Source organism: Anabrus simplex, chromosome 5 (assembly GCF_040414725.1).
Source record: "Anabrus simplex isolate iqAnaSimp1 chromosome 5, ASM4041472v1, whole genome shotgun sequence".
In the NCBI taxonomy this organism is placed as follows: domain Eukaryota; kingdom Metazoa; phylum Arthropoda; class Insecta; order Orthoptera; family Tettigoniidae; genus Anabrus; species Anabrus simplex.
This window is the reverse complement of record NC_090269.1, coordinates 15,306,204-15,333,719: the sequence shown is the minus strand read 5'-3', so window position 1 is coordinate 15,333,719 and position 27,516 is coordinate 15,306,204. Positions and strand designations below refer to the sequence as shown.

The 27,516-nt window shown below is 40.5% G+C and overlaps 1 protein-coding gene across 1 annotated transcript in view; it reads right to left on the bottom strand.

The window, feature by feature from the left end:
- Positions 1-27,516, bottom strand: part of bma (SCY1-like protein bma) — a 1,798,985-nt gene that overhangs the window by 178,488 nt on the left and 1,592,981 nt on the right. The window contains exon 11 of the mRNA XM_068227755.1: positions 3,287-3,455. Within this exon, the coding sequence (XP_068083856.1) occupies positions 3,287-3,455 (169 nt within the window). The remainder of the gene's footprint in view (positions 1-3,286; positions 3,456-27,516) is intronic.

Genomic DNA, 27,516 nt, shown 5'->3' with positions numbered 1-27,516 from the left:
CATGCACTACATAAATGTATTTAAAATGTATTGAATAGGAAGGCCGCTAAATAGAATATTTGAGCACATATTCTTAAATATTTCACTAATTCATACGAAGCCCTTTAATATATCCAAAAGTATTCGATAGGTTTGCAAAATAAGCACATCACTGAACTTATCGCTTGGTTCATAGTCGTTGTCTTTCTTTTTTAAATCTGTTTGCCTTCCAGGGTTGGTTTTTCCCTCGGACTCAGCGAAGGATCCCACCTCTACCGCCTCAAGAGCAGTTCTTAAAGCGTGATACTTTGGGTCGGGGATACAACTAGGGAGTAGGACTAGTACTTTGCCCAGGTGGCCACACCTACGATGCTGAACTGGGGCCTTGTGGGGGAGGGGTTGGAAGATTGGAAGGGATAGACAAGGAAGGGGGAAGGAAGCGGCCGTGAACGAGTCTTATTTCTTTGATAAATAAATAAATAAATAAATAAATAAATAAATAAATAAATAAATAAATAAATAAATAAATAAATAAATAAATAAATAAATAAATAAATAAATAAATAAATAAATAAATAAATAAATAAATAAATAAATATCTCCACCTTTTATTGTTAGATATTTTAGGCTTGCATCACTGAAGAGATCGGGTCGATCGTTGAAAGAACTTACTAGGAAATTAAATCTAGCAAGAAGTCAGCTAAGGATAACACGATGGCAAGCATAATTGGCGGTCATACAAATTTTAGTGAAAGAGAGAAGAGTATGTATAGGTACTTAAAGGCAGAAACAGATTCCAAGAAGGACATTCCAGGAATCATAAATGACCAAGGGGAACGTGTATGCGGGGATCTTGAAAAGGCAGAAGTATTCAGTCTGCAGTATGTAAAGATTGTTGTTTACAAGGATAATGTCCATATAGAGGAGGTGATTAATACTAAGGAAGTATTGAAATTTACCTATGATTATAATGACATTTACTGTAAGATGCAAAAAGTAAAAGGTAGAAAATCAAATGGAATTGATAAGGTTTTGGGGGATAAACTAATGACAATGGTTTGGGATATATTACCGTGTCTGAAGTAATTATTTGATTATTGTTTGCATGAAGAAGCTATACCAAATGATTTGAGTGTTGCTATAGTAGCCCCTGTGTGTAATGGAAAGGGTGATAGACATAAAGCTGAAAATTACAGGCCAGTCAGTTTGACATGCATTGAATGTAAGCTTTGGGAAAGCATTCTTCCTGATTATATTAGACATGTATGCGAAATTAATAACTGGTTCGTTAGAAGGCAGTTCGGGTTTAGGAAAGGTTATTCCACTGAAGCTCATCTTGTAGGATTCCAGCAAGATATAGTAGATATTCTGGATTCAGGAGGTCAAATGGACCGTAACGCGACTGACCTATCTATGACATTTGATAGGGTAGATCATGGGAGACTACTGGAAAAATTGAGTGCAATTGGACTTGACAAAAGAGTGAGTGAACGGGTGGCTATATTTCTGTAAAATAGAACTCAGAGAATTGGAGTAGGCGAAGCTTTATCTGACTCTGTAATAATGAAGAGGGGAATTCCTAAAGGCAGTATTATTGGACCTTTATGCTTTCTTAAATATATCAATGATATGAGTAAAGAAGAGGAATCAGAGATAAGGCTTTTTGCAGATGGCGTTATTCTGTACCTACGGAGTAATAAATAAGTTACAAGATTGTGAGCAACTGCAAAATGACCTCGATAATGCTGTGAGATGGACAGTAGGCAATGGTATGATGATAAACGGGGTTAAGTGTCAGGTTGTGAGTTTCACAAATAGGAAAAGTGCTGTCAGTTTTAATCACTGGGTTGATGGGTTGAAAGTTCATTTTGGGGACCATTTTAAGTACATAGGTGTTAATATAAGGAAAGATCTTCATTGGGGTAATCAGATAAATATGATTGTAAATAAAGGGTACAGATCCATACACATGGTTATGAGAGTATTTAGGGGTTGTAGTAGGATGTAAAGAAGAAGGCATGTAAGTCTCTGGTAAGACCCCAACTGGAGTATGGTTCTTGTGTATGGGACCATAAGGATTACTTGATTGAAAAACTGGAAAAAATCCAAAGAAAGGCAGCTCGATATGTTCTGGGTGATTTCCGACAAACGAGTAGCGTTACAAATATGCTGCAAAGTTTGCGCTGGGAAGACTTGGGAGAAAGGAGACAAGCTGCTCGACTAAGTGGTATGTTCCGAGCTGTCATTGGAGAGATGGCATGGAATTACATTAGTAGACGAATAAATTTGAGTGGTGTCTTTAATAGTAGGAAAGATCACAATATGAAGATAAAGCTGGCATTTAAAGAGGGCAAATTGGGGCAAATATTTGTTTTTAGGAAGGGGAGTTAAGAATTGGAATAACTTACCACGGGAGATGTTTAATAAATTTCCAACTTCTTTTCAATAATTTAAGAAAAGGCTAGGAAAACAACAGATAGGATATCTGACTTCTGGGTGACTGTCTTAAATTCAGATCAGTAGTGATTGATTTGATGATGATGATCGTTGATTGCAGGTGGCGGTGATAATGGTGTAAGGGGAAGTACAATTAGGCAACCTTCGTCTGTTAACACGAATCAGAGGGAAAAATGGGAGGGGTCCGACACTACGAAAAATGAAGATATTGGTCAAAGAAAGACAAGGACCATGAAGGGCATGAAAATGAAAAACTCCCTAGGATTCACAAATCTAATACCGTCGGGATTGGAAAAGAACAAGAGTTGACCAAGGGAGGTCGGACAGCGGCGGAGCCTGACACAAGAACAAGAGTTGACCAAGGGAGGTCGGACAGCGGCGGAGCCTGACACAAGAACAAGAGTTGACCAAGGGAGGTCGGACAGCGGCGGAGCCTGACACAAGAACAAGAGTTGACCAAGGGAGGTCGGACAGCGGCGGAGCCTGACACAAGTACAAGAGTTGACCAAGGGAGGTCGGACAGCGGCGGAGCCTGACACAAGAACAAGAGTTGACCAAGGGAGGTCGGATAGCGGCGGAGCCTGACACAAGTAAGTGGAATCAGTACTAAAACTTAGTTAAGGACCCCGTCGTCGCCACCTCACGCTTCCAAGTTAAGATCCCCTGGGGCTCCTTTTAGTCACCTCTTACGGCAGGCAGACGATACCGTGGATGTTATTCTACCTCCTCACCCACAGAAGGACGTATTATGTACACAAATGTTCTCTGGTTGGCACAAAATCGTGGATAGGATTGTATATAGCTGCACGGGCAAGCCGCAAGTAAATATCTTAATACATTTGAGATTTACCTGTCTATGTGGTCCAGCATTTCTTGAAGTACCTCCAACAGGTTGGTGAACTGCTCCAGGTTGAGCGAGGGGTTGACGGTCTGCGGTAACAATGATGGCATAACCCGCGTAGCCATCAGGTTCACAGACAGCCCGTACTTCTTATCACTTAGCATTAGTCGGTAAATATCTGTAAGACAAGAACACAACATACTTTAGGTTTAGCGTAGGCCTGCTACTGCATCGCCAGTGTGGTCCAATAACCAAACTGGATGAAAAAGTCAGTAAATCATACAATTGAAACAACTGATGTGATGTAATAACTTGTTGGTGATTTCTGCGAGGAGCTTGGGACATGGTAGTAATATAATTTCCTGTGATTACAACCTCTCACAACCTGCTCGCACAAATGTGTAGGTCGGAAAAATTCGTGGGTTCACAGGCACAACACATTAAGTCAAAGCTCTTACTTCTGAGAAAAAGAGGATTTCTCTTTCATTGCCGGTATCTCCTCTCAGAATAAGAATAAGGGATTCGGTAAAGGGGCAGATCATCATAAATTCGGCTACTAGACTTTTTAACATATTGAGCGATTACGCAATGTCCAAAAACAAACATAGATGCAAAAATCACGAATGTTCTCAGTTTCTCCAAGGTTAGCCCCACTGAGGATCGAACAAAGAGCCTCCTTCCAGAAAGAGAATTAGCTGAAGCATACAAGAATTGAACCCGTTCCATGAGTATGTATATATGTTCGGTCCTCAGCCCTAAGGCTGGTTGGATCCTCAACAGCTCCGCCATCAGCTGTCATAGATGGCGTAGGAATCACTGAAGAGGCGTACTAGGGAAATGAGGAATGAGGTAGTTTCCCGTGCTTTCCTCACCGAGCTAGAAGTTGGTATTACATATCAGTCTGCCAAGCCCACTGAAATGTATGCATCATCCGACCCTATGAATAACATTTTCACACCATTCATAGCGGGGACTGGCGGCATAAGGAATGGCATTTCTAGCATTACTCATACCTCAGTCACTTTCATATTGTCAAAGCCAAGGGTAGGACTGAGACTGGTCAATGAAAGTAACAAAATTGCTCTAGCCTATACCAGAAGTTATGGTGCACTGTAAACACTAGGTCCTGCCACCAAAGGCAAAGGTTAGTTCCATAAGAGCAATGTAAACGCATCAGCCCTTGCGAACAATGTATTACCACTAGCCCCTGTGCTAGCTTCCCTATGTTATCCTTACTGACGCCCATCCTCATCGGAGGGTCTGCTTTACAAGGAGTGCACCAAACTAGCGATATCCATCATCATTATTTTTATGTGAGATGTGTTTTAAATGTCCATGTATGTCACTTGCCATATCCCATTCTTTAGTATGTTGCGTTGACTTAGCTTTATACCGTATTTATCGGTAGAATAATAAAACACCCTTTGTAAAAAAGTTGAAAACTACTAAAAAAATACACTTCATTAGTGATAATTTTACGATCTCACTACACTGGAAAAACAGGTGTTGGTTTGAGTAACACTTTTCATTACTATGTATACAAATAAACTGTTTGATATATATTATCTAAACGTACATGTTTCGAGAACACAATTCTTTTCACCAGGGAAAAATATATCTTAAAAATCTCGAGGACTTGTCCAAAAAACACATACTAAACATAAAATAAAAACGTCACACGTAAAAACTATTGCTTTAATTAATTCTTCTTCCAATAGAAATCTTCTCATTCTCATTACGGGATTACAATTAGAAAACTTCAGCTGTTAGATGTAAATGAAAATAAATTGAGTTCTGGGTTTATGAACAAACAGCCACACCTCTGCTGGATGAGTTGATTGCAACCAGGCTCGCATGCTTTTAACAATTAAGAAGTTTCGGCATCGCACATAAGGAGTACAAATGGAGCTGCAGTGAGAAATTAATTTTTAATAAGATTTCGATTCACACATGGTTTTCATTGTTAAGGAGGTTATGTACAGTATGCAAGCGACGTTACTAATAGGGATGAGACAGTTTTGAAATATTTTAAAAGTATAATTGGACAAAGATTTGTTTAAATTTACACCTAACAGCTGAAGATTTTAATTGTAATCCCATAATTGAAATGAGAAGGTTTTGTTATTGGAAAAGGAACTAATTATAGCAACAGTGTTTTATTGGAATTTATTTATTTATTTTAAGTTGTAGTATGTGTTTTTTGTTCAAGTTTTCAAGATATTTAAGAGACCGAACGAGTTGGCCGTGCGGTTGAGGTCGCGCAGCTGTGAGCTTGCATTCGGGAGAAAGCGGGCTCGAACCCCAATGTCGCCAGCCCTGAAGATTTTTTCCGAGGTGTCCCATTTTCACACCAGGCAAATGCCGGGGCTGTACCTTATTTAAGGCCATAGCCGCTTCCTTCCTACTCCTAGTACTTTCATATTCCATCGTCATCATAAGACCTACCTGTGTGTGTGTGTGACATGAACCCAATTGTAAACAATAAAATAAAAAATTAAAGTATATTTTTCGCTGATGAAGAGAATGGACTGTGTTCTAGAAACATGTACGATTAGATAATAATATAATAAACAGTTTTTCTGTATAGTATTGACAAGTTGGACTCATATCAACTCCTGTTTCTTCAGTGTAGTGAGATTGTTAGGTAAAAGTCAATACGGATCAAAGAATACGACCATGAAAATGGTCAAAATTAAAAATGATTGTGAAATAAAAAAGTAACAAAATCAAAAACAATTAAAGACAAAGACGTTCGTGGGCAAGGAAGGAACAAGGACGCATTTTCAGAACTAATTAGTAAATTAATTTGTCGAAATATAAGGCAATAATCTAGAACAGGTAGTAAGAATGTAGCGGTGATCGATGGATTACTTAAAAACTATGGAATGAGAGGCTTGTCACAGAAGCATGTTCTTGGCATAGCAATTGGAGAAGGAAATTAGGAATTTGAAATGGGATACGAAGTGCAGGAGAGGATGATCATGATTATCTCAACGTTACATCCAAATTTATTTATCTTGGGATAATGGGGACGCGCAGGTACAGTGGTTTTGCCACTTAGCTCTCAGCCCGAGTGTAATGATTTAGATTCCTTGCGGCATCAGGTGGGAATTTCAAGAAAACCAACACTTAGGAGTAGGAGGAGGTAAAATCTGGAACTCCCAGATAAGTCCCTGATTGATCTCGGACACCAGCCAATTTTAAAAAGGGGAAGAAGAGGCTGAAGCAATACGAAAAGAAAAAAACTGGCAATATTTAGAAATATCCTATCCTGGAACACTTGTCCCATCTTTAACCTTCAACAGTAACACATACTGGTATTAAATCCTCATTCACACAGGTTTTCAGATATAATAATGAGTCACCCATATCTTTTTCCACCGAGCGAGTTGGCCGTGCGTTTAGGATCGCGCAGCTGTGAGCTTGCATTCGGGAGATAGTGGGTTTGAGTCCCACCGTCAGCAGCCCTGGAGATTGTTTTCCGTGGTTTCCCATTTTCACACCAGGAAAATGCTGGAGCTGTACCTTAATCAAGGCCACGGCCACTACCTTCCGTTGCCGAAAACCTTGTGTTAGTGGGAAGTTAAACAAGCAGAAAAAAATATTTTCCAATGTAATAATTTTTCCTTGTGGGAATGCAGCTTCACTGCTACTGGGACAAATAATGTTACAATGGTCGGCTGAGTAACGTAATGGAAAACATGCAGGTTTAGAAAACGGACTATTACCTTAATATATCTTGTCAGAGCTCAGTATGTCTTTTTTGATACGTCAAATTGTGTAGTTAGGGGCAGTCTGAGACAGGGTCTCGAGATTTCTCGAAATTTCTCGCGGGAAACAGTGCTTGCGTTAGTCTCGAGTAATCTTCCCCGCATTGTGTGGCGAACAGTGTGTCGTAGGCCTACAGGTTGACGGAGCTGAATGTCATTTGTGCTGAGTGTGCGAACAGCCAAACTTGGGCTTTCTCCATTCCGTAAATACATATTAACAATCAATCAATCAATCAATCAATCAATCAATCAATCAATCAATCAATCAATCAATCAATCAATCAATCAATCAATCAATCAATCAATCAATCAATCAATCAATCAATCAATCAATCAATCAATCAATCAATCAATCAATCAATCAATCAATCAATCAATCAATCAATCAATCAATCAATCAATCAATCAATCAATCAATCAATCAATCAATCAATCAATCAATCAATCAATCAATCAATCAATCAATCAATCAATCAATCAATCAATCAATCAATCAATCAATCAATCAATCAATCAATCAATCAATCAATCAATCAATCAATCAATCAATCAATCAATCAATCAATCAATCAATCAATCAATCAATCAATCAATCAATCAATCAATCAATCAATCAATCAATCAATCAATCAATCAATCAATCAATCAATCAATCAATCAATCAATCAATCAATCAATCAATCAATCAATCAATCAATCAATCAATCAATCAATCAATCAATCAATACTGATCTGCATTTAGGGCAGTCGCCCAGGTGGCAGATTCCCTATCTGTTGCTTTCCTAGCCTTTTCCGAAATGATTTCAAAGAAATTGGAAATTTATTGAACATCTCCCTTGGTAAGTTATTCCAATCCCTAACTCCCCTTCCTATAAATGAATATTTGCCCCAGTTTGTCCTCTTGAATTCCAACTTTATCTTCATATTGTGATCTTTCCTACTTTTATAGACGCCATTCAAACCTATTCGTCTACTAATGTCATTCCACGCCATCTCTTCGCTGACAGCTCGGAACATACCACTTAGTCGAGCAGCTCTTCTTCTTTCTCTCAATTCTTCCCAACCCAAACATTGCGACATTTTTGTAACGCTACTTTTTTGTCGGAAATCACCCACAACAAATCGAGCTGCTTTTCTTTGGATTTTTTCCAGTTCTTGAATCAGGTAATACTGGTGAGGGTCCCATACACTGGAACCATACTCTAGTTGGGGTCTTACCAGAGACTTATATGCACTCTCCTTTACATCCTTACTACAACCCCTAAACACCCTCATAACCATGTGCAGAGATCGGTACCCTTTATTTACAATCCCATTTATGTGATTACCCCAGTGAAGATCTTTCCTTATATTAACACCTAGATACTTACAATGATCCCCAAAAGGAACTTTCACCCCATCAACGCAGTAATTAAAACTGAGAGGACTTTTCCTATTTGTGAAACTCACAACCTGTCTTTTAGCCCCGTTTATCAACATACCATTGCCTGCTGTCCATCTCACAATATTTTCGAGGTCACGTTGCAGTTGCTCACAATCTTGTAACTTATTTATCACTCTATAGAGAATAACATCATCCGCAAAAAGCCTTACCTCCGATTCCACTCCTTTACTCATATCATTTATATATATAAGAAAACATAAAGGTCCGATAACACTGCCCAGAGGAACTCCCCGCTCAACTATTACAGGGTCAGACAAAGTTTCACCTACTCTAACTCTCTGAGATCTATTTTCTAGAAATATAGCAACCCATTCAGTCACTCTTTTGTCTAGTCCAATTGCACTCATTTTTGCCAGTAGTCTCCCATGATCCACCCTATCAAATGCTTTAGACATGTCAATCGCGATGCGACTAGGGCGTTCATTTCTTTAATTTCTACCGAGGTCTATTTTGACGCAGTATTACATAATTATAAAGGATACGCGTTCTGGCATTGTATGCAGCAGGAAGTACACGAATAAGTAGGCTACGTACAGAAACTGACGGCTACTGTAGCTGTACAACGTTATCAGACCCCAGATTCAAGTATCCATATGACCAGTGCTTGTGTTACTGATAATTTAATGACGAAAGAAATAATATTCCTTACAGTGTTATAAAGTATTTGCGTCGTAATTAGCTACTTCTGTATATGACGATGCAGTGTTTAATTATGTCTAATTGTACGCGACAACTTTAATACGATGTCCGAACTGCAACATACGACGTGGATATAAGTTAATTAGAAGAGATGCACATAGCACACAGCCCGCTGTGATGTTTATTCAAAAGAACAAAATACGTCAGCAGAAATACTTCTGGGAACCGGCACTTAAAAACACTTAATATCACTGAAGGGGAAGCGTCACAGAGAACACCTCCGGCCTGGATTGCATCACAAGAAGCTATGCTGTCGACAACAATTGCGAGGCATCCAGGTAAGTGTATATCCTCTCTACAGTTCTTCACAAATTATGCAAGGTTATTCAGATAAATAACTCGCGAACCGTTTAAGATATTGACATTGTGTTTTCACTTTCGTTAATGATATTAAGGGCCTGATTATTGAACATGCAGTACTTTTCTAGGCTTTTGAACAAAATTATCGGCACACACCTTTTCATATGAGAACTGCTGATGATATGCCATCAAGCTTACGCTCGTAGTTACTGGAACATCGCACAGATCACAGCACAAGAGAATCGGTCTCGACAGCATTGCCGATCACTACCCTGTCGAAAGAATTAGAGCAAACTAAGGCATTTTAGATTATACGTCCCATTCATGCGTAATGGTGGTTGCATATGCAGCAAGACACACCTCGTCCCGTCTCAAGTTCGAATAATCCAGGTAGGTGTGTACATCCTATCTAAAGGTATTCACAAATTATACAGGATTATTCAGCTAAGATGCCCACTTTAAATAAATCGTGAACAGATTAAGATACTGAAATTCTGTTTTAACTTTTGTTAATGGTATTAAGAGGCTCATAGTTGAATGCGCAGTACTTTCCCAGGCTTTCAACAAAATTTATTGGCACACACGTTCCCATATGAGAACGTTATTTCACGCAATAATGATGCAATATGATATACTATCAAGCTTACAGACATGCAATCAAGAACCCATGGGTTGACGCGAGGGACCTGCCGCCCAACACGAAATATTTTGAGTTTATACTAGATAAAATTGAATTTTCTAGCATTGAAATCCTTAAATTTGCTCGGAAAATAGTCAATTTTGTCCACAGAAATGTAAAGAATTTTATGAATTTAGAAAAGAGTGAGTAATATGACGAATTACGAATGAGTAATTTCGGTTTTCCTTTTTTGCTAGTGGTTGTTAGAATTTATAGAGCCGAGACATTAGCCAGCACAGAGATCTACAAGGAATTGGAGAACGTTTCAGAAATTCTATACCTTGGTTCAGTCATTTCCAATTCATGTAGCTGTGCTCCTGAGAAAGAGACTAATTTGTCCAATTTATGGAAGGATCGTTCTATCTCGTTAGCACTAAAAATGTGAGTAGTATCCACCGTGGTATTTTCAGTTTTCCTCTAAGGAGCCCAGACGTGGACTGTTTGTGCTACAGACCTGAAGAAAATTGATTCTTTTGAAATATGGTTCTGCCGCATACCCTGGACAACATTTCACACCAATAATTCAATTATAAACCAACTTAACCTCAGAACCAAATTATCATCAATTTGTAAACAAAGGGTTTTACAATTCTTTGGACACACTATGCGACGCTGGAATGACAACATGGAAAAACTGATCATTCTTGGAAATGTTCCCGCCAAGAGAGATCGTGGACGAGTTCTCATTCGATGATTGAACATTATCAAGAGTGTAACTAGGTTGAATATCTTTGGTGCCCCGCAAGAGATGGCAACTGACCGATAGCCACCTCGCAGATCACGATCCTCGGATTTGAGGGAACGATAATAGATAATAGAGAGAGAGAGAGAGAGAGAGAGAGAGAGAGAGAGAGAGAGAGAGAGAGAGAGAGAGAGAGAGGGAGGGCGAGGGAGGGGGGAGAGAATTGAATTGAATTGGATTGAATTTAATTTATTGATAATTTACATGCCACCGAGGCTGAAAAGCCCCTTTACAGCGTCTTCATACAATACAAAACAGGTTTATGAACACACTAACTACATTTTTATAATATTAAAATATAAAATGAAATATTAAAATTAAACAAATAAAATACAGTTACCAAATTCAAACATACATTATATAATAAGTGAGAAAGTAAAACATTAAGCCTATTCATTATTTTCGACTAGAAGAATCTAAAGAATCTAAAGCTAAAGCAGGGAAACAATTTTCTAAAAAGTATACATATTTATGATTGTTAGACACCAGAATGCCTGATCTCAGCCCCTTGCGTACTCCTCCAAGAAGATAGATGTTAAGGACTGCTTTAGTTGAGTACAGTTAGTGCTGTTTTTGAAACGGTGAAGATTAAAGGTGTTAAAGATACGTGACGCAGTGCAAACAAAGGATTTATTAAATTTAGTGGTATGGTGGAGGGGAATTTGAAGGGTAGTATTTGTAAACCTATTATCTCTGCTATGTACCGATTCCATAGGTTTAAATGCATTATAAAGGTAGGTAGGATAGGGTTTTCAGTTTGAGAATTTCGTGCGTAGCAACAGCTACTGAGATTTGCCGACGTTCATGGAGTTTCAACCATTGCAGCTGTATGTATTACGGTGTTATGTGTTCATCACGCCTGGCATTTGTCACGAAACAAACACATGCGTTTTGTACCCTCTGTAGTTTTATGTTCAGAGTTTCAGATAACTTTTGGATACGAATGAACCATAGTCGATTATTGGGAATATACAACTTTGAACAAATAGTTTTCGCATGAAAGGTGGTGTACATGACACGTTACGTTTCAAAATATGTATGACACAACTTTTCGAATCGCATTTAACGTATGATAAGACCAGGATTAGGGTCTGTCGACAATTAGACCCAGATTGTTGACGGTGTCACTATAATGGATATCTGTATCTAGAATTTTTATTGCTGGGAGGGATTCGAGATCGACAGTATTCAGGAGTTTTGTGTAACCTATGCAAGTAAGCTGGGTCTCAGCCACATTTAATTGGAGGTTATGATTCGTGCTCCATTCTATCAATCGAGAGATGTCTTAGTTAGTAGAACTAGAGAGAGAGAGAGAGAGAGAGAGAGAGAGAGAGAGAGAGGTTTTAACGTCGCACTAACACAAGGACGGTTTTCGGAGATGTAAGCGTGGGAAAGGGCTGGGGTTAGCAAGGTAGAGGCTGTGAGTCTTTATTAAGGTACAGCTCCAGCATTTGCCCGGTGTGAAAATGGGAAAACGCGGAAACCCATTTTAAGAGCTGCCAACGGTGGGATTGGAAGTCACCATCTCCAGAATGAAAGCTTACAGCTACGTGACATTAACGGCACGACCAACTCGCTCGGGAGAGATATATTGTAATGTACTATAGTACTTAGATTTATCGTAGTAGTGTAATATATTTGAGAAAAAACGTAGGCTATATAGAAAGCAACAGACCCTTCAGTAACGGACAGCTCTAAAGTGCCATATATAAACATTAATATACCATTAGAATTTTCTACAGAGGCACAGAAACGTTTTACATCAGTGCTCTAGGTGAAGAACTTGTTCTTCTTCTTAATCTGTTTTTTCCTCCAGGGTCGGCTTTTCCCTCGGTATGAGCGAGGGATCCCACCTCTACCGCTTCAAGGGGGGTGTCCTGGAGCTTCAGACTTTGCGTCAGGGGATATAACTGGGGAGAATGACCAATACCTCGCCCAGGCGGCCTCACCTGCTATGCTGAACAGAGGCCTTGTGGAGGGATGGGAAGTTTGGATGGGAAAGGCAAGGAAGAGGGAAGGAAGCGGCCGTGGCCGCCATCCCGGAATTTGCCTGGAGGAGAAGTGGGAAACCACGGAAAACCACTTCCAGGATGGCTGAGGTGGGAATCGAACCCACCTCTACTCAGTTGACCTCCCGAGGCTGAGTGGACCCCGTTCCAGCCCTCGTACCACTTTTCAAATTTCGTGGCAGAGCCGGGAATCGAACCTGGACCTCCGGGGGTGGCAGCTAATCACGCTAACCACTACACCACAGAGGCGGACTGGGTGAAAAACTACGAACGCAAATACAGGAGCAGTCATGCAAATGTCATCGCCTTGACATTGGAAACTACGTATGTTGGAGAGCGAAATATTCCCTACAGTATAAAGTTTGTGCTCCTAACAAACTGCTGGAAACCTAGCAAGGCAAACGAAAACTTCTCTGATATACAGTGAACTGTTCGGACATATAGTCGTGACCTCTCAAGTTCAGAAAGTGTTGTGAAAAATGAATTCGAGAGACTGAAGAAGAAATTGGAAAACGCTGAGCAGAGCGACAGGCCAAAGAATGCAGACGTACATTTAGAGAAGTGCTTAGAGTCAGGTGCGTAACGTTAGGGCCTGCAGGGCCTTTAAGGGGCCATCAGACTTCTCGCAGCAACATAAAAGTACTGTATATCTTAAGTCACTCTGCACGGAAATGATCACGGTGGTTTGGTGAATCAGTCAAAACAGCTGTTTGTTTTTTCACAATTTTTACGCAGAGGAATTTCCACTTGGTTGCATCTCACAGCAGTTTATTGTGTGAGTGTAACACATAACAGCTGTAAACAATGCTTGCTCTTGTTACCCTCGCAACACCGCGACACGCTTCTCAAAAAAGCGCTGCACCAAATTATTGAAAAATAATTACAACAATGAAAATTGATACCAAAATATCACATTTTAGTTAGAAAATGATACTTTGTTGATGTGTAGTCCACCTGAGATCGTATTACGCACAAATTTTGCTGAACATTTTGACACACATTTATTAGACAACAATGTATAATATCAATAAGAAGTTGATGTATTAACAGTCAGTCAGCTCGGTTTCGAACGAGTTTTCTGTGCGTGACGTTAGAAATAGAGTAGGCTTAGCAGTTGTGTGGTTTAACATTTTTTAAACTTTATTTGAACAATTTAATTTTGTTATTGTTTTTGTAACTAGACAAATTATTATAACCAAAACATCGGAATGAATTACAGAGTATATTTCTGTAGTTAGTGAAAAATGAAACCAATTAAATTTAAGTGGTTCACGGTTTGCAGTTCAGCAACTTAGCAGTTAAACTATGGAGACATTCAAATACAACCTATTAAATATTAAAATTTAATAATTGAATAATCTCTTATTTTTACGTAGTTTGACATTTTTGCATTACTTCTACTTGCTATAACCCTCGGTGGCTCAGGCGGCAGCGCGTCGGCCTCTTACCGCTGGGTTCCATGGTTCAAATCCCGGCCACTGCATATGAGATTTGTGCTGGACAAAGCGGAGGTGGGACAGGTTTTTCTCCGGGTACTCCGGTTTTCCTGTCATCTTTCATACCAGCAACACTCTTGAATATGATTTCATTTCATCTGTCATTCATTAATCATTGCCCCAGAGGAGTGCGACAGGCCTCGGCAGCGGGCACAATTCCTATCCTCACCGCAAGATGGGGGCTTCATTCATTCCATCCCTGACCCGGTCACTGACTGGAAAACAGGTTGTAGGTTTACATTCACTTCTCCCTGCTATAATTAAATTCATGATAATTATTCATAGGTTTTTACATTTTATTTGAGGGGGCCCGATTTTTATTTTGACTGGCGGGCCCGTATCGCATTCGTTACGCCCCTGCTCAGAGTGTTTCTTCCCGTACATTCGAACACTGCTTCAAATACTTGCTGTCTTTCCAGTAACAACTTGCAGTTGTGAGCCCAGTATTAAATGTCTGCGTCGACTGAAAACTTAATTGCACTCGACAACGAAAGAAGAAAGACTGAATGGACTGGCACATCCATTATCCGACAAGCTAGTGCAGGGCCTCTCAGCGTGCATTGCGCGATGCAAGGTGCGAACCACGACTTCGTTAGGTTGATCAGACTGCAGATCCCCACTCCTCGATTTTGAGCAAGAGCGCTCTCTCTCCCCTACTCTACGCCTGTCTGTCTCACTCTGCCTGTTTCCCTTTCCCCACTTACACTGCGCTCTCAATCATCCGAGCAGAGTTGAGCCGAGGTTAGTGGAGTCACCCCGAGACAAAACGCTGGTCCAAACTAAGCCGAATCGGACCGATGCACGGTGCACAGAACCTCTGCGCCTCTGTTTGCACGCGTGAGATTTTGGGCGTTATAGAGGCCCTAAGTTAGTATGAACCCTGGCGCCATAAATGACATTTTCGCACAGTCACTTAGATGCCTTTTCATTTTGTAACTTCCTGTTTGTATTTCATATTAGCTTTTCTGTTTCGTACTGTGCGATTTTGATAAATTAATTAATGTCTGATATTTCTGCGGAAATTTCAGCTGTTAACACGTTTCAGATACATTTAAGGCAGATAAGTGCATAAAATCGATTCGTATCTGTCTGTCTGTTTTATCACCGTGCAAGAAACTTATCTAGATTAAGGCAAACTCAAATTGAAGTTTAGTGTGAATTTTGCTTCATGATATACAGTTCTCTTCAAAATTTCGATATGATGAATTTTGTAAAATTTCTCGAGGACGAGCAGAGCGCCAACTGAACCCCCCCTCCCAGACAGGAGAGAGTCCTTCTCCTGCTAGGAAGCGAAAAATAAATTTTAAAATATAATATAACTTATATAGAAAAAACATTTTACGGCAACAATGGCATGACCATGATTTTAATAAATAATCCTTTCGTCTGTGGAGCCTCCGTGGCTCAGGCGGCAGCACGCCGGCCTCTCACTGCTGGGTTCCGTGGTTCGAATCCCGGTCACTCCATGTGAGATTTGTGCTGGTCAAAGCGGAGGTGGGAAAGGTGTTTGTCCGGGTACTTCGGTTTTTTCCTGTCATATTTAATTCCAGCAACATTCTCCAATATCATTTCATTTCAGCTTATTCCATAGGTGCACGACAGGCAGCCGGCACAATTCCTATCCTCGCAGCTAGATGGAGGCTTCGTTCATTCCATTCCTGACCCGGTCAAATGACTGGAAACAGGCTGTGGATTTCATTTCTTGAATGTAATGTCTTAGGGTCTGTTATGGTACAAGCTCTGTTCGAGTTTACTTCGGGATTCTGTCCCCTTTTGAATGTTGTGTTGCTGTTACCTTTTTTAGGTTGTTGCAAAGGTAATGAGTGTCGACACGGTGCTTAACCTGTACTTGAAGCTATCATGGCCAACCGTGTAATTCTTTTGAAGAAGTGAGAAAGTAAATTATTCTGTGGAAGGTTCCAGTGCTTTGAGAGCACAAGCCTTGATGGGAATGTATATTCGAACACCATATTTATTAACATTCAACTGTTTGATATATGTACCAACACAAATATTTACAAGAAAAGGTAAAAATTTCCCAAACATACCGGCCACCAAAAGGCACTGGCCTTTTAAGAAGGGAAGAAGAAAGATAATTCACTTCAGGCATAAACACATAACACAGATAGTCAGGGAGTTCATAAAGGTATAAATCACATCACTGTGTAACTCGAAACTTTTAGTATTCTTTCTCATTCTCAGGCAAAACACACAACTTCTTGATGGGTCGTTTTATGATACCAGAGTTTGTTCTCACAGTGGCGACCCGTACGAGGTTGTCTTCACCAGGATGAACAGACTCTATTATGCCCATTCGCCATTGCAGAGGTGATGAACACAAGATCTCCAATTCGAAGATTAGGATGTTTCTCAGTCCACTTGTGGCGCTGCTGCAGAGTGTTAATATATTCCCTATGCCATTGTTTCCAGAAGTCCTGGGTCATCTTTTGAAGATGTTGCCATCTGGAAAGTCTGTTTATGGCACAGTGAACAAGGTCATGATCAGGAAGTGCAGTAATTTGTTCCCCAATTAGGAAATGAGATGGGGTTAAACAAGATAAGTCTGTAGGATCATCGCTGAGTCTTGTTAGAGGACGAGAATTCAGACAGGCCTCTATTTGGGAAGAAAGGGTAGTTAATTCTTCAAAGGTAAGCACCGTGCTACCCATAGTTCTTCGCAGATGGTACTTGAAAGATTTCACCATGGACTCCCAAACTCCGCCGAAATGCGGTGCTGATGGAGGGATGAATCGCCAGGCGATCCCCTTTGTGGTTGCAGCTTCGACAATATTTCTGTTTTGATCAGAATCTTGGAGAAATTCTTGCAGTTCTTTCAGCTCCCTTGCAGCACCGATGAAGTTAGTGCCATTGTCGCTATAGATATTTGATGGACATCCTCTGCGTGACGTGAAGCGTCGCAGTGCGGCCATGAATGCATCCGTTGTAAGGTCTGAGACAACTTCCAAATGTACAGCTCTTGTGGCAAGGCAAGTGAAACATGTCCGTGGATGGATGCCAAGTCAACCCTAATGTCTTTACCATGTCACTAACGTTGTCAGTTAACGAGTGCTTAGTTTCTCGTAAGCTTTCTGGGATGGAGTTCAGTAATTCAGGGCTATTGGAACACCATTTTCGCAAAGGAAACCCTGCACGACCGAGAAGCTGTTGTAACTCGATTCGCAGCTCCAAGGCTTCTTCTAAAGTATCTGCTCCAGAAAGACAGTCATCAACATAGAAGTCACGTTTGAGGATCGCGGCCGCTCTCGGGAATTCGGACGCTTCTTCGAGTGCTAATTGCTGGAGACATCTTGTGGACAGAAACGATGCTGCAGACGTGCCGTATGTGACAGTGTTAAGAGCATAAGATTTTAGATTATCTTGAGGATGTTCTCTCCATAGGATGCACTGTAAGTGTCGATGTTTAGGATGAACCATTATCTGGTGGTACATCTTTTCAATATCAGCGGTGAAAGCAATGTTGTGAGTGCGGAATCTCATAACTATTGAGCAGAGATCTTCTTGAATTGTAGGTCCTACCATTAAGATATCGCTTAAGGCAGTACCGTTGTCAGTCCTTGCTGATCCATCAAATACGACTCTTGTTTTAGTAGTGCTGCTAGAATGCTTGACAACAGCATGATGAGGCATATAATATCTTTCTCCTTCAACGGGTTCTGACTGAAGTTCCGTCATGTGTCCAAGGGTCTGGTACTCTCTCATGAAGGTGATGTAGTTTTTACGAAGGTCGTCTTGAGTTTGTAGTTTCCGTTCTAATAGATGAAAACGTCGGCTGGCAGTCTGCATTGAGTTTCCAAGTTGCAACTCTCTCTTAAGGGGTAGCTCTACGATGAATCTCCCCGTTTCATCTCTTCTTGTGGTGTCCTTGAAATGGGCTTCACATTCCTTCTCTTCAGGTGAGTGTGTAACATGGTTCACTTCCTCGAGGCTCCAGAACTTCTGAATTTGTATTTCTAAGTTGAGGTCAGATCTGATAAAGAGCGACTTGGTTGGTGTCTTCTCTTCCCTTTCTCGATTGAGTTGTGAATATTATCCGCTGAGAATCCATCCTAGCTGTGTGTTCTGTAGGCATGGGTACCCTTGTCGGCTTTTTCTTCCGGGTTGCAGGAGCTGTAAGAAAAACTGTGCGCCAATCAGTAAATTGGTAGCCTGAGGGATGTGAAAGTCAGGATCAGCGAGAGTGATGTCTTGTGGAATGTTCCAGTCCTTGCAATTGATATGTGAGACAGGTATATTGCCAGTTATTCTGGGAAGAACAATACATTCCATGTTGAAGTGATAATCGTGAATTGTTGAGTGAACCTCAATATTCACTGCTGTGTTTGCTTGGGATGTGAGTTCACCAAAGGCTTGCAGTGTTATGGCGCTGGTCTTTTTCTTTTTCAGTCTCAGTTGTTGCACCATGTGTTCGGATATAAAGTTACTCTGCGAACCATTGTCGAGTATGGCACGAACTAAATGGAATCTTCCCTGACCGTCCTTGATCTTTACTAAAGCCGTACTCAGAAGTATCTGATTCTTGGATGTGCTTCTCAGAGAATGATAAGATGATTGTTGTGGATTGTTGTTTTGATTTGCAGGAGATGATATATGGTCAGTCTCATGATGCAACAACGTGTGGTGATATTTGTTACATAATCTACATGATGTTTTTGATGTGCATGCCTTCTAAGTGTGAGATGAGCTCAGGCAATCGCTGCATAGATTTTTATCCTTTACTACCTTGAACCTTTCATCACAATCTAATTTAAGAAAGTCTGGGCACCTATAAAGCTGATGTTCATCTGAACAGATACAACATTGTCTTGACGTTGTAATGTATGACTGTTGAGCTGCGATTTTTGACCTTGAACTTGTCTGATGGTTTTGCGATAGACTGGGAGAGGGGTTAGAGGCACAAAGTTGCAATGTCTGACAACGTCTCTCCAAGAACTTAACAAGTTCTTTAAACTCTACAGCTTCTAGGTGAGAATGTTTATTTTCGAATTCTAATCTCAATTTCTTATCCACTCGCGATAGTAAAAGCTCGTTTAGGAGAAGATCTAGAATGCTTATCTTAGTATCGAGTGCGTTCAGCGCATCAATGCTACCTCGGAATTTATTTACGAGTTGGCGTATCTCTGTTTCGGTTGAACATACTTTACCCGGTGATTCTGGGATCTGTTTAATATATTCAGCAGCTATTAATTTTGGCGAGTGATACCTGCTCACGAGAAGGTCATAAGCTACAGTAAAATTGGAGTCTGAAATGCCAATATTCCTAATAGCATCCTTGGCTTCACCTTTAAGCGAGAATAACATATAATGAAACTTCTCAACATTTGATAGATCATTGTTATTAACTATCAAGTTCTGAAAGGTGTCCCTGAAGTGAAGCCAAGTTGTTAATGTACCGTCAAATGTAGGGAGCTTGATTTCTGGCAATTTTATTTGCCTTGCTACATCATTGGTTGAAAGGGAACGTACTTCGTCAGCTAAATGTGAAGTCTGGGAAATGACAGCCTTTCTAAGCTTAGCTTCCAGAAGATCGCTCTTATTTTCGAATTCCTGGTGGTAATCGATATGTGAATCGATATTTTCGTCATCATTTACCTCGAGTTCAGTTTGAATGTATTTGAAATCTTCCTTAAGAGAAAGTAGCCTATTCAGTTTCACTTCGATTAAAGTTGTGTCTGCCGTATCAAGTTCTGAGCTCACAAAGCTTTGTATGCGTGTTAAACTGGCTTTAAGAACGGATCTTTCCTTCATTAGAGCTCTCTCTGTATCGGGATCCATGTTGCATTTGTAGAGATTAATACGAATGACTGGTGTCGTCTTTACGTGTCAATTCCGTCTAATTTCCGCCTTCTAAATCATGTGGCACGAATGTAACCACGTTAGAATTTCCGTGCCATGGATATTAGTTCTCATATGTCATACTAGATGACGCTACTTGTCATTATAACGATGTGCAATCCGTTGTTTTGTACAGGTGGCTTATTCTCTTTGGTACAGGTTAGTTTGTAAACACTACGGTAGATGTCATAATCGAAATGTCCAAGGCAATGCGTTGAAACACTCAAAATCAACATATTTCACGAAATTGATGCAGTAAGTAATAGTATTTCATTAGATTATATCCTTTGATACCTTGTAAATACCAAAACTTGCCAGGTTCATGGAGTTTGCCGTTGAAATCCACATCCAGGCCGGAGGACCAATGATGGGAATGTATCTTCGAACACCATATTTATTAACATTCAACTGTTTGATATATGTACCAACACAAATATTTACAAGAAAAGGTAAAAATTTCCCAAACAAGCCTGTTACTGCATTGCAGAATTTTATAACCTTGTTTGCTGATCTTTATTGTTGTTGTTATTGTTGTTATAATTAAATTGTCAACAAAAGAAATAAAAAGGTATTAAGAAGTCATGAGGCCATAATATACAATTTCTGTTGCCTTGATACTCTTTTCTTTATTTTCTTCGTATAGCCCTAAGACACTACGGATTTGCACCCACCCCATGTGGAACCTTTATTTATTTATTTATTTATTTATTTATTTATTAATCCTTTTACCCTCCAGGGTTGGTTTTCCCCTCAGACTCAGTAAGGGGTTCCACATCTAACGCCTCAAGGGCAGTGTCCTGAGCATGAGATATTTTGTCGGGGAATACAACTGGGGAAGAGGATCAGTACCTCTGTTAGGGTGCCTCAGCTGCTATGCTGGACAGAGACCTTGTGGGGGATGGGAAGATTGGAAGGGATAGGCAAAGAAGAGGGAAGGAAGCCGCCGTGGCCTTAAGTTAGGTACCATCTCGGCATTTGCCTGGAGAAGAAGTGGGAAACCACGGAAAACAACTTCGAGGATGGCTCACGAGGAAATCGAACCCCCTCTACTCGTTTGACCTCCCGAGGCTGAATGGACCCCGTTCCAGTCTTCGTACTGATTTTCAACTTTCGTAGCAAAGACGAGGAACGAACTCGGACATTCGGCGGTGGAAGCCGATCACTCTAACCACTACGCCACCCATGTGAACCATAACAAAGATTGTTGTTGTTATTACTGTAACGACAACAAACCCAATTCAGTGATCACTTCCTTCTGGAAATATTTCCAAAATGCGGTGTCCCAAATAAAAATTTAAGACTCTCATTCGGACGTGCATAAAATTTTCTTTGATCTGTTAATTTGTGTCAGTTTTGTGGGAAAAGAGCATGTCACACATGTGTGGAGATTAACATAGCAAAACTCATACGAATTCATACTCCTTTTTGGAATAGAACCCTTTCCGCTCTTCAATTATGATATACTTTGTCTGTGCGGTGGATAATGGCGAAAGGAGGCATTATTTAGTTTAATCAAATTTTTAACCATAAAAATGTTCATTATTCATTTCTAGGTATCTGATTTGTTGAGGGATTAATAAGCAAAAGAACTGTAAGTATACTGGGTATATTTTCTATACAGTCCTCTCCCTCGTGATGATGAGCATTTTCCTTTCAACTACACCGACAGGCCTACAGGTGCTATAACGAGGTGTTTCTGGATTCGATAATGCTCTCACTTCTCTGGAAGTAGCTTGGCACAAAGTTGGCCATTGGACGGGAGGTACTTATACTCGAGCGCCTGTTCTGCACTCCGCTTGGCTGACATTCTCTGAAGTGAGCTCCTTCTGTCGGTAAAGACGCACAGCCAACAAGTACAGGAAAGAGGAGAGGATCAGGTGGAAGCCACTCAAAGAATAGATTTTTAATAAAATGTTTCGATCTATGGACTTTAAAACACTTCATTGTCTGTAATCTAGCATACATGTCTCACTTTTGTCTTCTTCATTCAACAGAGTGCGATATCGGAGATTCTCAGCAATGTACCCGTAGTTCGAATTCCAGTCAATGTAAGAGAGATTTTTTAAAACAATGTCCCGTACCAGGAGATCAAATTTGCCTGAAAATTTAAGGCTGTGGTTTATTGCAAGATTCACGGTTGAGGAGAACTCCAAGCTTATTTACATACATACGTTCGAGGGGTTATCCGCAAATTTGTGTAACGAAGTAGGATCATGTAACAACATGTATGACGTGATGTTACCTAGTAACAGTACCTTGAGAGCTGCGCAGGCCATGGATCCGTCTGTCACGGTCATTCAACAATAACTCACATCACAGCCTGCACGGCTGCTAGGTGGCTTCGATTCACACATTTTATTTTAATTTTTTTTTGCTAGGGGCTTTACGTCGCACCGACACAGATAGGTCTTATGGCGACGATGGGATAGGAAAGGCCTGGGAGTTGGAAGGAAGCGGCCGTGGCCTTAATTAAGGTACAGCCCCAGCATTTGCCTGGTGTGAAAATGGGAAACCACGGAAAACCATTTTCAGGGCTGCCGATAGTGGGATTCGAACCTACTATCTCCCGGATGCAAGCTCACAGCCGCGCGCCTCTACGCGCACGGCCAACTCGCCCGGTCACATTTTATTGAAAGACATCTTTATGATTATTCGATTTTCCTCACGGGAAATTTCTTTCAATGCATTTTCCTTTCATTCTTTATTTCCTTTTGACATCTTCACTTCTAACGCCCCTTGGTTGACTTTGGTTCTTTCTTCCACCCCGATGATGTTAGGTTTACGAACCCTAGAGAATTTTCCTTTCTTTCCTCAGTCCCTTTTCGTTCAGTACACCCATTCACCGAGGTGTCACCATTATCTTTCTTCGGTCGGTCAATCAATTTTCCTCTTAAAACGGCAATCTCCTTTAAGAAGCCACTTCACCTTTATAATAATCATAACAAAATATTGATAATCCAAAAACAAAGGATTTAAAATAGTAAAAAAATAATTCAAATATTTAAGTGTAGTATTAACAGTAACAGCAATAGAGAAGACGTGCATGAAGGCACGAATTCACAAAATGAAAAAAACTTATCACGAAACGCTGAATATATCACGACAATCAGTATCCAGGAATGCAAAACTGAAACACTACAAAACTGTAATCCTTTCAGCAGCTTTAATGCAACAGAATGTTTGAATACCTTCTCAGATAGCAGATTAACCAAAACAGAAAAGAGAATCCTAAGAATAATTATGGGATCTCTGTGGGAGAATGGTACAAACTGCACATATTGTGGCCAGAACATGATTTATACAAAGTATCAGAAAAAATTGGTCATGCTTTCAGAAGAAGATTAAGATTTTTTTGGTCACCTGTACAGAATCGACGAGATTACGAAACGAATTTTCGAACAATGTGCAAACAACAAACCTAACCAGAATTTTCTAAGAAGCCGAAGAAGATCTGGAACTACTCAACATTATGGTGGGGATGTACTTTAATTAAGGCCACGGTCCTTTCCTTCCCTCTCCCATCGTCGCCGTAACACCTATCTGTGGCGGTGCGACGTAAAGCGAATTGTAATAAAATGTGTTACATTATAACAGTAAACTTGTGTCGCCATCCGGTGGCGGCGCGGCTCTTTCTTTTTTTCAGGCACACCCGCAATAGATGTGAGCTCGAGACTTTGGGTCGGGGGAGAAAACTGGGAAGGAGGACTAGTACCTCGCCCAGGTGGCCTCACCTGCAATGTTGAACAAGGCCCTTGTCGGGTGATGGGAAGATTGGAAGGGGTAGACAAGGAAGAGGAAAGAAGCGACCGTGGTGTTAAGTTAGGTACCAACCCGGGATTTGCTTGGAGGAGAAGTGAAAAACCACGGAAAACCATACTCAGGGCTGCCGACAGTGAGGTTCGAACCTACTATCTCCCGAATGCAAACTGATGATTACGTGACCCAAGACCTACAGCCGCTTTCTCGGTGATATACATTTTACACAATAATAATAATAATAATAATAATAATAATAATAATAATAATAATAATAATAATAATAATTGTTACGGAGATTTCCGTGGTAGGTAGAGGTGAAAGAAGGTGCGGGTGTGAATAGGTCTCCAACTACGGAATTAAAGTTAATGTAAAATTTAACAAGGTTATATTTTCTTTCCAAAATTCAGAAATAACAAGAATGGCAGGTACGGAGTAGCAAGGCAACAAAGTACAATTACAGTATTTACAGGATTTGGGCTTCAAGCCCTGAAAACACAATTCTTGAGCAACTAGCCCAACTTTACGATATACAAATTTCAACAACGGGGCAGAAGACCCCAATCAAACCCTGGAGCACTTGCTCCAAATTACACAGTAAAGCCTCCTCGAGGCATACAACACTCAGTTTTGAAAAAAAAACTACTCGCTCTCAACTTTAAGCCTCTCCCAGGCCACATCAAACTCCACCTTCAAGCTGTCCTCAATGGACATAAACCCAGGGGTAAAATACCCAATCTACTGAGGCCTATTAAGTGAGAAAAGGTTAATTATATGGCCTCTAAAATACCAACTTGAAAGGAGGCTCTCCGCACTCCTAATACACTTTATTTAAAACCTACTTGGCACTAGGCCGTTAATGCAAGGGCTAATCCCATACTACAGAGGTGACTTCAGAAAAGAACAATTTACATTATATTAACGAAGAATAGGTTGAGAAAAATAAGTTCACCTCAAAACAATATGATTGGGAGCTCGAGAGGGTTAAGCACTCTCTATCCCGATATGCAGTTTAAAAGATGAAATAGATACAAGTTTCTTTACATTTTAAGGAAGGTTACATAATGGAAAAAGCTTCGGACCCGCCCCGAGAGTTAAACTGCTGAGCTAGCAAAGAAAGAAGTTATTAATTGGCCATTACCTTGTTGTTGACCGCTGCCGAAGAAAGAGGCGCTTCCCGCCCTCTGCTATGTACTTTACACACTGAAAGATGGAACAGAAGTGGCGCAGAGACCCTAAAATCAGCAGTTTATATACCCTCGCGGAAGGTTCTAGGCGTCAGGGGAATGAGAACACCCGCCCACAATCACTTTATTGGAGAATAAAGAGAAACCCCTACACAAGATGAAGAAGAAACACATTATTGGTGGAAAATTAATTTCAGAAATTCGGGATTGGCTAGATTTAAAACAAGGGGAAAGAAAGGGGTAATATTGCCAACTTAACCAATGACTGAAAGAAATTTAACAAAGAACAAACTTTTGAAATAAAATTTTCTCCAAAGAACAGTTCTTTTTCTTCGCACTAGGGTGCACTATTGTAGTTCTTCAGTAGTGTCCTCTAGAAGAGAAAGTTCACACTTCTTACTTCAAGCAAAACAAAAACACATCAAAAATGACACAGTTCTAAAACTCCAAAATTTACAGGTAGTGACATCTTCTGAGAAAGTAGAAAATTAATACCGTCAATAAAGTTCAGACTTCCTCCAGCAGAGGAGTTTCAACTGGCGCACATTTTAAATTAGCGGCGTGGAGGTGTACCGCCCGGTACAATAATAATAATAATAATAATAATAATAATAATAATAATAATAATAATAATAATAATAATAACAATAATAATAATAATAATAATAATAATAATAATAATAATAATAATAATTGTACCGGGAGGTACACCTCTACACCGCACATTTAAATCTTGCGCCTAAAAGAACTCCTCTACAGGAGGAACAGTGAACCTTAAACTAGACCTACTTAAACTTTCCTCAGAAGATGTCACTACCGTAATTTTGTTATTGTGAATTTTCCAGAACTGTGTGAATTTCTACTTGTTTTTGTTTTCCATTCATCAAGAAGTTTGGACATTCTCTCATAGATGTCACCGCTAAAACATTATGATCATGCACCCTGGTGCGAAGTGAAAGAACGTTTTTTGAAGAAATTTTGTATTCATAAGTTTTCTTTACTAAATTTCGTTCAGTCCGCCTCTGTGGTGTAGTGGTTAGCGTGATTAGCTGCCACCCCCGGAGGCCCGGGTTCGATTACCGGCTCTGCCACGAAATTTGAAAAGTGGTATGAGGGCTGGAACGGGGTCCACTCAGCCTCGGGAGGTCAACTGAGTAGAGGCGGGTTCGATTCCCACCTCAGCCATCCTGGAAGTGGTTTTCCGTGGTTTCCCACTTCTCCTCCAGGCGAATGCCGGGATGGTACCTAACATAAGGCCACGGCCGCTTCCTTCCCTCTTCCTTGCCTATCCCTTCCAATCTACCCATCCCTCCACAGGCCCCTGTTCAGCATAGCAGGTGCGGCCGCCTGGGCGAGGTACTGGTCATACTCCCCAGTTGTATCCCCCGACCAAGAGTCTGAAGCTCCAGGACACTGCCCTTGAGGCGGTAGAGGTGGGATCCCTCGCTCAGTCCGAGGGAAAAACCGAACCTGGAGGGTAAACAGATGATGATGATGAAATTTCGTTCATTCATTTTTGGGTTGGCAATATTGATATTTTCTTTCCGCCAGTTTTGAATTCAGCCAATCCCTAATTTCTGTAATCAATTTACAGCCTATCACTGGTTTCTTCTTCGATTTTGTGTGTAACTTTTATATCGCCAATAAAATTCTGTGGGTATGTCTTGATTATTCATGAAAGGTCTCGAACCTTCCCCGAGGGTTTATAAACTGCAGGTTTTCACAGCTCTTGGCCTTTTGATCAACATCTAACTTAGTGTGTGTGTGTCAAGCAGGAGGCGGGAGCCGACTCTTTCATCAGGCCGCAGGTCTTCAGCAAGGTAATGGCCGTTTAACATCCTTATTTCTTACTAGCTCCGCAGTTTAACCCGAGGGATAGGTCCGAAAATTTTACCATGTAACCTACTTTTCTGAAAGTGTAATTTTCTGCCGGCTTATGTAAAAACTTCATAAAATCTGTAACTGTAATTCGGGGATAGAGAGTGATTTACCCTCTCGAGCTCCCCTTCATATTGGTTTGAGGTGACTACGTTTTGTAATTGGTTTTCTTCCTTTCCGTAATGTCTTAAATTATTCTTGTACGAGTCACCTCCATAGTTAGGGAATAGCCCCTGTGTCATCGGCCTAGTGCCCTTTAGGTTTTAAGAAGTCACATCGAGGAGTGCAAGCATTCGCCTCCTTTCATTTTGTGTTCGGGCCATTTATTTAACGGGTATTTCTTTTACACAAAGGCCCTGTAGGTTGCATACAAGATACCCCTGGTTCATTTTTGTAACTTGTGCCTTGATGGCAAGTAATTGTAAG